This window comes from Diabrotica virgifera, chromosome 7, assembly GCF_917563875.1.
Source record: "Diabrotica virgifera virgifera chromosome 7, PGI_DIABVI_V3a".
Classification (NCBI taxonomy): domain Eukaryota; kingdom Metazoa; phylum Arthropoda; class Insecta; order Coleoptera; family Chrysomelidae; genus Diabrotica; species Diabrotica virgifera.
This window is the reverse complement of record NC_065449.1, coordinates 238,464,784-238,476,062: the sequence shown is the minus strand read 5'-3', so window position 1 is coordinate 238,476,062 and position 11,279 is coordinate 238,464,784. Positions and strand designations below refer to the sequence as shown.

Genomic DNA, 11,279 nt, shown 5'->3' with positions numbered 1-11,279 from the left:
TTATGTACACGTTCATTTTTCGTTCACCCTCGTTGAAGATTGAACGCCAGAAGTGAAAATATTGAGATGTTCAATTCTTTCAATGCGAGTGAAAGACAACGTTGAATGATTTTCACTTTTACGTTTACATGGATCACTTTGGTTGCTTTATCCAAATTGAAAGGCAAAAGTGAACCGTGTAATTTCGCCTTTACGCTTTTTTGTTCAGTATGCCTTGTCTATGCTTAATATGTCTATGATCACAACAGCGTCAAAGTCACTTGTCATTGCTAATCTGACGTTTGACAGGCACGTCTATTTGGGTTTGAAAACTTTGAAAAGAAGCTTTATTTATGGTATTTCTTATTCAGTTTTATTTATTCCATTTATTATATTTATGTTACATTAAGGAAAACAAGCTTTATACTTTGATTAGCTTAAAACAGTAAACGATGTACATTTCTTCGACTCGAACGCCAAGGATACAAAAGTGTTGTGAAAGTTTGTAAACAATATAACCTCATAATTTTAAATTAACGGAAATTTTTCTTGAGAGAAAAGTTAAAAAAAACATTTGTCGCTATGGAAGGGTCTAATAATGGCAGTAGTTTAATGAACCAATCGTCAATATGTCTGAAGATGAGAGAATTGATTGAAGCTATAAATGAGTACACAAAGAACAGAACAGGAAGCAGTGCTCTGGTGATTAACAAGTTCCTTCAGGTAAGTATTCTGTGCTTATATTTAAATTTATTTAAATTCATATACCAGAACGATATCAAATCCAATTCGCGAAAAAAAAGTATGAATTTTAACACCTTGGCTGTGTTTGGAGATATTTATAAACGTATGTTGAGTGCATTACGAGGCATATATGTCCCATATGCCCCATTTGCCACCGTGCGTTACGAGAAAGTCGACGCAGCCAAATGTTAATCTAATACGAGGTCTATTTGTAACGCAGCATAACGTAATCATTTGATCATAATTTTGGAGGTCTCTTGGTACACTCCGACCGATATAGGAATGTACGTGAGATACACACAAACCAGAGAATAGATGCAAAATTCATTCAGGGCTTAAATTACAGAGTTGCCACAGTTCTTACAAATATTTACTGATTTCTTTTAAAATGTTGTTTATACGTTTAGTTTTAGACCTGGATCCCGCGTACCAAAAAAAGTTGATTAATAGCAAGCTGAACATTTTTTAAAAGTTTAACGGTGTCTAGTCAGACAAACTTTGATGCATGGGAACACTGGAACAGGGGAAGTTTTAATTGTGGAACAGTTTAAAAGTTTGGAACGTCAGATTACGAAAACATCCCATGTATTTTGTTGGACAGATCATCCAATTGATTTGTTACACTTTCATTAAACTCTCATGCAAAAGTCAGATTGCTATTACGAACCAACATGATTCCTGTCATTTGATATGTTCTTTTTGTTCCACTCATTAAAATGCCCAGATGGTGATAAACACCAGTCTGATTTTTGCATGAGAGTTTAATGAAATGGTAACAAATCGGTTGCAAGTTCTGTCTGACAAAATACATGGAACATTTTCGTAGTCTGATATTCCAAATTTTTAACCTGTTTCACAATTAAAACTTCCCCTATTCCAGTGTTCCCATACATCAAAGTTTGTCCGACTACACAGCGTTATGCTATTAACAAATTTTCAGCTTGCTATTAATCAACTTTTTTTGGTACACGGGATCCAGGTTACATGTAATTACATAGAATTTGTAAATTTTAATTGGTATTTAACACTCTCGCCGCCAATAATATTTTAAATTATTTCGTTCTGTACCAAAACTATACCAGTGCTCTAAGTGAAATGCTGCAAGTGTACATTAATGTTACACACTTGTCAATACAGAGTGTACATTAATGTTACACTTGGCAACGAGAGTGTTAACAATCTGCTGTTACTATAAATTCTTTATAATATAGAAATAATCAAATCAAATTGTCATCAGTGAAGCCTGTGTCTTATCTGAGAATATATTTTCGCTATCAGAATCTTCACCTAAATTAATAATACATGATTCTGTGGCAGCATCAAATACTGGCTCCTTTAAAATTTAAAATGAAATCATCCTCAATAATTTTCACATTGTCTACAATTTTTTCCACTCTTCTACTGTAAATATTTCAAAGAACTCATCTGAAAAGTTCTGAATAGAATAGAAAATGAAGTCTACATTTTGTATTCCAACATATTGCTTTGCCGAGCTTGCATGGTCCCAATACATATATTAGTATCGGACGAGTTTGGCAAATACCACTGTCACAGTGACAGTTTTAGTTGACATACTCCTCTGATATGTGTAAAGCTGGGAAACAATATAATGTAAATAAAAAGAAAGCTATCACTAAATTTCCCAGCTGGACTAGTTTCATTTCATTTTATTTATTTATTTATTTATTACGGGATGTCCCCATTTTTACAAATAACAAAAATAAGGTATCCTAACCATAACACAAATACTAAACTAAGTATTAAATAATTAATAAATATTGTTAAACAAATGATTATAATTTAAGTAAATTAACTTCCTGAAAATATTATTAAAATGAAAATCTCTGACAATTAAAATCAAATGAAATGAAGACTCCAATTCAAAGGTCACTTATCTTCGATTCCTTACATACTCAGTCAGGCAGTGCTTAAATCTTACAAATCTTGTATCCACCAGATCATAAGATTGACTAAAGTCATTTCCCAGTGTCTGAATCCTGTTAATTGGAGAGAATTTGCCATAGTTGGTGTGATAGTGTTTTATAGAAAATACGGGCATATCTCTAAGAATTCTAGTGCTACATCTAAAGTTGATAAGACTTAATAAATCAGAACAGTCAGTGGTATGATCAAGTAGTTTATAGAGAAAAATTAAATCACATTTAGTTCTATAGTCTTCTAAGGAACTGATATTTAGCCTTGACCTTAATTCCACCGAAGACATGTTCTTTAAATTTAATCTATAAGCACAAATCCGGAGAAACTTATTTTGAATTTTTTCAAGGGTGTAAATATGGTTAAAATAGTATGGTGACCATACTATAGAAGCATAAGACAGGATGCTACGGACGAAAGTAAGATATAAAATTCTATATGTAGGTACAGAAAGATCTCGAGAGTTTCTTGTGATAAAACCTAGATTACGGTATGCTTTATTTGACAAATTGTTAATGTGTGGGATAAATGACAAGGAACTGTCAAATAACACCCCTAAATCTTTTATTTCAGTCACTCTTGATAGAACGCTTGTATTAATGTGATAGTCAAACACAACATTATTTTTAGATTTGCTAAAGGATATAACAAAACACTTATCTTTATTTAACTGGAGACAATTGGAAAGAGACCAATTGTATAGAGAAGTCAAGTCTTCCTGGATCCTTAGACAATCAGACAGATTTGAAACTTTGAAATATAGCTTAAGGTCATCAGCAAATAGCAAAAACTGACAAACTTTTATTACCTCAGAAATATCATTAATAAACAAGTTAAAGAGAAGAGGACCCACATGTGAGCCTTGTGGGACCCCTGAACTGACCAAGATAGGAATAGAAAGTGAACCCTTTATAAAAACAAACTGAACTCTTTCATCAAGATAACTACTCAACCATAAAAGAAACCATTCAGGAAAACCAATACATCTTAATTTAAAGATGAGTAAAGAATGGATCACTGTGTCAAAGGCCTTCGAGAAATCAGTATAAATAGAGTCCACTTGGTACCCATCTTCGAAAGCCCTGACAATGTAATCATGATATAAGACAAGATTCGTAGACGTAGATTTGCCCTGCCTAAATCCATGTTGCTCATTAATCAAGAGATTTCTACAGTGCCAAGTAAGATATTTGTTTAAAATTAATTCAAAAAGTTTGGGGATGGCAGATAACATAACAACAGGCCTATAATTTTTTATATTGTCTCTGTCACCGTTTTTAAATACCGGAGTTATATAACTGTCACGCCACTTACTAGGGAAGGTATGTAGTCTCAAAGATAAATTAAATAATACATGTAAAGGTTTAGATAAACTGTACACACATCTTTTTAAAAAATATGTTGGAATGTTATCAGGGCCATAACTAAGTTTATCCTTGAGACCATTCATAGACTCAAAGACTTCAGAAAGTGAAAATTGAATAAACGGAATGTCGACTGAATTTTTTAATTTAAAATCGTAGTTACTTAAATTAACTTTGTCTGAGCGATAGACACTGGAGAAATGGCTCGCAAACAAGTTTGCTATTTCCTCACTTGATTCTGCTGACAAGTCATTAAAATGCATAACACTTGGAATTCCATGGCTTTTATTCAATGAGTTAACATGATTCCAAAATTGTTTTGAATCTGAGTGAATAGATTCCTCAATGTTGGAGATATAAGATCTATAGCATTGATTTGTTAATGTTTTGCATTGTGTTCTAAGATCTGAAAATAAGGTATAATCAGCAGCTGACTGAGTGTGTTTGAATCTAGTATGAGCAGTTTTTTTTGAAATAACAAGTTTTTTTAATTCTGGAGAAAACCAACGAGGAAATTTTGAAGGTTTATATATTTTTCTCGGAACAAAAAGTGATGTTGCCTCAGAGACTACTTCATAGAAATTATTTACTGAGATATTAATATTTGCATCATCAAAAACAATATTCCAGTCAACAGAAGAAAAATAATTATTTAGACCCACAAAATTTGCATTACGATAGTCAAAATATGTAGTATTATAATCTAATTGTTTAACATTACCACTAAAACTAAGATCACAAGTAATTGCCACATGATGAAAATTATTGGGAAGCAAAGTGTCAACTGCTTCATAGACTGACAGTTTCTGAAAATCTTCAATACTGTGGAAAATGAGATCCAAAAATACTCCACGTTGATTTGGTATGATATTTGATTGCCTCAGGTTTAGGTAAGAGAAGCATTCACATATCAGCTTTGCTGGATAGTTTTGTGGGCAGTCAACGAGCAAGCCCTCTTCATTTGAGTGAGCCCAAGAAGCCAGTGGTAAATTGTAGTCGCCAAATAAATATACTGGTATGTCTGGCCTATTGTTTCTAATAGTTTCAACTGCTGAGCAATGACCAAGGTAGATATCTTCTGATGAGTTCGGAGGAATGTATACTCCACCCAAGACAACTGATGCTCTTTCACAATCCACTTGAACAAACAGATGCTCAACATTATCAATGTCAGATTTGATTTGTTTAGCTTTAAAATGGTTTCGTAACAAAATTAAAACTCCTCCTCCACGCTGCTTAGTACTAGTTCTTAAGTTACGATCCAATCTGAAAACGTGGTAGCCAGGGTTTAACAATTCATTATCCGAATAATCTTGATTTAGCCAAGTTTCTACTAGAATGATGACATCGTAGTTGCATTGAGAGATGGAGGTTCGAAGTTCATCTAGATGTGTACGTATTCCTCCAAGATTCTGATAATATATAGACATGGTGTTTATTGCGGTTGGTTTTTTGAAGGTTTTTTAGCAACTGTCGGAAGTCCATTTATAAATTTAATAGTTAAGTCAGATTCTCCCTTCTGTTCACGAGCACGCAACTCTGCCAAAACAGTTTTAAACTGTTCCTGTTGAAGTTTCGTTCTATCATAGCCTATTTTTATGCCATCCTCAATACGATTGCGCTTATTAATTGCGTTTTTGACTATATGGCGGTTTTTGGTTATAACTTTTATTGGCCTGTTTTTGCCATCAGATGTCTGCCCCACACGTAATATCTTCACCACATCGTTCTGAACAAGACCAATATTGTTGAAGATAGGAGTAAGTGCACTGTTATCAGCATTTATTCTTTCTTGAATATTATTACTTGGTGATTCAGGGATGCCATACACCATCAAATTATTAGCACGTTCAGCACGATCCTCAACCTCATGCAATAATGTTTCCACATTAGTTGTACCACCAACACACTGCTGTTGCTTAATTGCGTCTAGCTCCTCCTTTAAGGACTTGATTTGCTCCTCTAGTTGAATGAACTTGTTAGTTAAAACAGGTATTTTTTTGAAGGAAAGCACACAGTCTTCGCAGAAGAACAAAATTATCCGTTTTTGAACAACAATGGCTCTTTGCTCACTTGCACAAAGTCCTGAGCATTTCTCCTCCAAGTGGAAAACCGCACGGCAGCTATCACATCTAGGAGCTTTCTCCATTTGCTCGTCATTGATTGGTTTTGCACATTTATTACAAGATTTCATTTTCATAGAATAACCTCAAAAATTTTGATTCAAAAAAATGAAGTCCCAATGATAATATATGTCAAACTAACAACTTTGATCCAAAGAACTTTATCAATCTTCACTTTTTAGTATGAAAATAGTTATTTTTAATCACTTATTTTAGTTAAATTCGGGAAATTAAATCACAAGCATAACAAACACATGTGGTCAACTTTGAGGTTAGTCTTCTTTTTAATTTTATCTGACAATTTAATGTTTTCCATCTTTTGTGCTATTTTGCCGGTTATTAGCGCGCTCATCACTGTATATTTTATTATATCTTTTTACTTGCAATTTATACTATATCCTGCTTTAGGCATACAGTGTGACAATAGATGCCAGTGCTTTTGATCCAGAAAATGGACTGGGTGCTCAATTTTACGTAAGCCTGCATAATCTTTTTAATAGTCTAGAACCTGATTCGGACATGGCTTGGAATTGTGTAGATGTTTTGTGTAATGCATGCAGAAATGCCTCAGCAAGACAAGCTCTTATAGAAACGTACCAGTTTGTGCCGATGTTATCAAAACTTTTAAATGATCAACTAAGTACTTGTAAGAAGAAGAAATTGTTAGTTCTTTTGCAGGTAAGTTCATTCTTTATATAGATATCTCAGGTCCATAGAGAAATAAGTAAAAATTTAGAGTTTTGAGAAAATCGCAAAGATTTCATAAATGTGTTAAAAATCTGATTTAAGTGATCAAACTTTCTTTCTTTACCATACTATTGTGATATTATACAATAATAGTCACGAGACGTGATTTCACTACCAATGATTGAGTCACTGTGATGTTAAATTATGATTAAATATTACGATATTTTTCGCGATAAACGCGATTTAGGGAAAGGCGACTAACATCTGGGATTTACCAATGGTGAATTTTAAGAACTGTGAAATATGAAGTATTCTATGTTATGATGTAATACTTATTGAATATTTTTTTCTTTTATAAAAACATTCTTGAGTTTATAAAAAAAAATTATGGTATGTTAAACAGTAAATGGTTCAATTAGTTACCACTATAAACAGCCCGGATTAACCGATAATAGTATAAAAGGCCCGGTTTCAGGTAAAATTTATTTTAGGCTTTATTATGGGAGTACCGTCTAGTCAGTGTTAATTGCAAAAGACCAACTCTGTCTACCTCGGTGGCTTATCGCTCCGGGTGGGTCTTAACAATGGGCAGGTCAGATAAATTTAATAATATTTACGACCGCACTAATTGAACTCAAACCATTTACTGTTGAACAAACCATACTTGAAATTTTAGAGTTATTTTAGTTTTATTTAAAGAGGAAGCGTTGTCAGGAAAGTTTTATAGTGACTTTTAAATGGATTACTTTATGTTATCAAAAACCAATATTTTTTCAAATTATTAAAAAAAATGCTAGGTATACCATATTTTTACATTGAATGCTAATGTTCGTAAATATTTTGTCATTAAATTAATAAACATTTTTTAGGATTTAACATGTGGAATAAAGTTATCTTGGCAAGTTTCTCATTTGCCTCATTTATTGAAAATACTTACCAAATGGGTGGAAGACAAGAATCAAGATATCACATGTCTTTCTTTAAGCGTTTTAGTAAATCTGTGTTTTAAGAATTTACCTGTAGTGTACACTTTATCAAGAATTATAGATATTAAGAAATTTTTACGGTTTTGTCTACCTTTACAAGTAAGTATACTATTTTAACATCTTTTAGTTGAACTTGACAAGTATGTTTCCATCTAGTCACAGATGATCCTCTCGCTGATTAATGGAATTTGATTGTACAGTATGTGGCAAAATAAACAGTACTTAAATGAATATTGAAATGTTTAAGATTATTTATATATTTAGTATACATGCTATAGCCTTACAAACGTTATTCACGACGACGTTCCCCATAAAACAGATGTTAAAGCTGCCCTCTGGCACGAAAAAAATGCATACTTCTAGTGTTCAATTCCGAATGTCAGACAGTGGATCCGTCTGCCTAATTCAGCATTCCCATGTACGCATCAGGTGGCCTTAGGTCTGGTGGGTGGCGATCTCCCAAAATTATCACGCAGTATTCGAAGGGACTTACTGGGCCGTGTGACTGGTTGCCCCGTCCTGCTGAAACCATTGTTGATTTTAAACTTGGACCATTTTCGCGACCTTTTCCGCAAGACCGAATTTAGTACTCTACGATAAAAAAATTTTCTGCAAAACTGAGAACTACCCTGAAGCACCTAACATTATCCCGACATTTACATACGTTATAATGACGTTCAAAAACCACTCAGGAGTAAATTTGAGGCATACGGATTTCAGTACTATTTATTTTGCTGCATACCGTATATTATGTGATGCAGTAGTAAGATTTAAATTAACAAGACTATTTCACTTGCTCAAGTTCATGAAATCTTTTATACTTATGTTATACAAGTATCAGAATATTATTTTCAACATATGTTCTGTTCTTTATTCTAGGGACCATTAGTAGAAATTCATGTATGTAAATTGATGATACTTCTAAATCATCTAAATGACGACATTCCAAAAATTACTTTACTCCACCTAATATCACCAACTTTCAATTCCATACAAGAATCATTGACCAAAAATGATCCGGTAATGCTAAGATCTGTCATTGATTTTTTTATTGACATGATCAGTTCTGAAAACAAAGAAGTGTTTAAGGAATATGGACATTACAGCGAACAGTTAGAAGCCCTAGTAAAGGTATGTTAATAAGTTAATTACTCTTAATTTTGTATTGAAATGAATACTTCTTATCAATCGATATCATGTTTTTGCATGGGCCCAAAATCCTATTTAGCATAATTCCAAAAATCGAGACACATGCATTAACCTTGCGGTTTACAGTAAATATACATACATATACACTTATTATAATTTTATATAATATGTATTTTTTTATAACAAGTTGAGAATGACTGGATCAATTTGACAGAGTTTAAACTATTTGTATGAAACAGAAAGACAGATCATATAATTTTAAGCTGTCTGGTATCATTGTGATAAAATGTATCTACATATTGCAACTAATAACAAAGTGTGTTACACTAAATTACTGTTGTGACTTTACTTTGTAAAGACTTTTAACACTTATATATAATTTTCTATTAATAAATATATAAAAAAATCGCCATCTTTTTCTATCTCTCTAGGTGTCTTCATCAATGTCTTTGTCTGTCATTATTTCCATAACACCTTGTATGCAAGACTTGGCTGGTCTTCCTCATTTCCTTCTATTACTTGAATTATATTCCATAGCTCTTTTTGGCCATCTGTTGTCGTCCATCCACCGCACATGTCCATACCATATTAACTGTCTAGTTGATATGCTTTCCAAAATTTTATGTGCTCGGTTTTTCTTCTAATTTCAGTATTAGGTATACAAATATCACAAGGAAAAATTCCTGTACTGGCTGTATACCATAAATCACAAAAAATAAAAACCTTATCTTGTAAAAGGTATATTTAAAATCCCTAAAAATCACAACAATGTATCACAACAAAACGTTTTCGGAATCAATATTCCATCATCAGTGTTATCACAGGTTTACATGCTTTAAGCCACCAAAATGTACGGGTAAAAACCCTTAAATTTATTTTAAACAATTGGGGTTACATTATATTATCCGATTTTAAAGGATGTTAAAAATATTTCCAGGTTAACTCCTGGCATCACATGATGTCAGCCATATTGGTTGGGAAATTGTAGATAGAACCTTACATGGCAGAGTTGTCACCTAAACTCTGCCATGTAAGGTTCTACCTACAATTTCCCAACCAATATGGTTGATGTCATGTGATGCCAGGGGTTAATCTGGAAATATTTTTAACATCCTTTAAAATCGGATAATATAATGTAACCCCAACTGTTTAAAATCAATTTAAGGGTTTTTACCCGTATATTTTGGTGGTTTAAAGCATGTAAACCTGTGATAACACTGATGATGGAATATTGATTCCGAAAACGTTTTGTTGTGATACAGACCTTTTTAGGAATTTTAAATATACCTTTTACAAGATAAGGTTTTTATTTTTTATTAGGTATTCGCGGTGTGCAAGTACTTGGAAAGGGAAACGAGAAACGACCGTGCGCGAGTCGCGGAGAAATATTGCAACTATCTTAAATAATTCATATTGTCAATTGAAATTGTCAAATTGACGTATATTTCATACCTTCTGTCATTGACGCAGAAAAATTATATATTGCTCCACAATATTGATATGATATGCAATTATTATATAAAGGTAAATTTAATTAATTGTATTTTGCTTGCAGTACTGCATTTTAATAACTGATTTTATTTACTACATACAATTGTTTACGTTTGCTAAACATAACCTGCATCTTATTTTTTCTTCTTATTATTTTTTTGAACTATGGTCTTGAGAATTATCCAGCAACCAGGACTAATATAATTGGCTAATATAATTAAAAGTGCGAATAAAAGTACATAGCGTAGAAATAGAGGTCGCTTTGCCGAACTTGCACGATCCCAATACATTCTACTCTTGATATACAACAAGCTCTTCTCAGGTAGGCTGTTTCAACTATGTCAACTTTTTTCTTTCCTTTTGTTGTCGTTTGCAAACATTCTGCTCCATATGTTTGAATGGGCTATACAATTACTTAGTAGATTGTCATTTTAGTTTTCAAAGTAGCTCTGTTGGGCCAAAGTATCGAATTCAGAATTTGAACACTCTTCCTGCCTTGTTGCACTCTATAATCGATATCTCGCTCCTTTGTTCCTTTACTGCAGATAATACTTCAGATCTGTGTCTTCGTCTTCACTGCCTATTCGCATAATATATTCTGTTTTCGACATATTCATACTTATTCTCCATGTTTCATATTCATCTTTGAGCTTTCTAACCATATAATCTGCATCTTCTTCACAGCTTGCAAATTAGTACTTGATCATCTGCAAAGAACAGCATTGCCAGATAATGATGGTTGTTAAGCTTCAACCCCATTCCCTCACATTTTTGTCTCCACTGGTGCAGTGCTTCTTGGATATATATTTTGAATAGGGTAG

The 11,279-nt window shown here is 32.9% G+C and overlaps 1 protein-coding gene across 1 annotated transcript in view; it reads left to right on the top strand.

Annotated features, from left to right (window-relative positions):
- The first annotated feature begins 281 nt into the window (after nucleotides 1-281).
- LOC114327983 (uncharacterized) overlaps nucleotides 282-11,279 on the top strand; it is a 32,695-nt gene continuing 21,697 nt past the window's right edge. Inside the window, exons 1-4 of the mRNA XM_050656364.1 lie at nucleotides 282-702; nucleotides 6,554-6,823; nucleotides 7,702-7,917; nucleotides 8,698-8,949. Coding sequence (XP_050512321.1) covers nucleotides 562-702; nucleotides 6,554-6,823; nucleotides 7,702-7,917; nucleotides 8,698-8,949 — 879 coding nt within the window. The 5' untranslated portion in view covers nucleotides 282-561. The remainder of the gene's footprint in view (nucleotides 703-6,553; nucleotides 6,824-7,701; nucleotides 7,918-8,697; nucleotides 8,950-11,279) is intronic.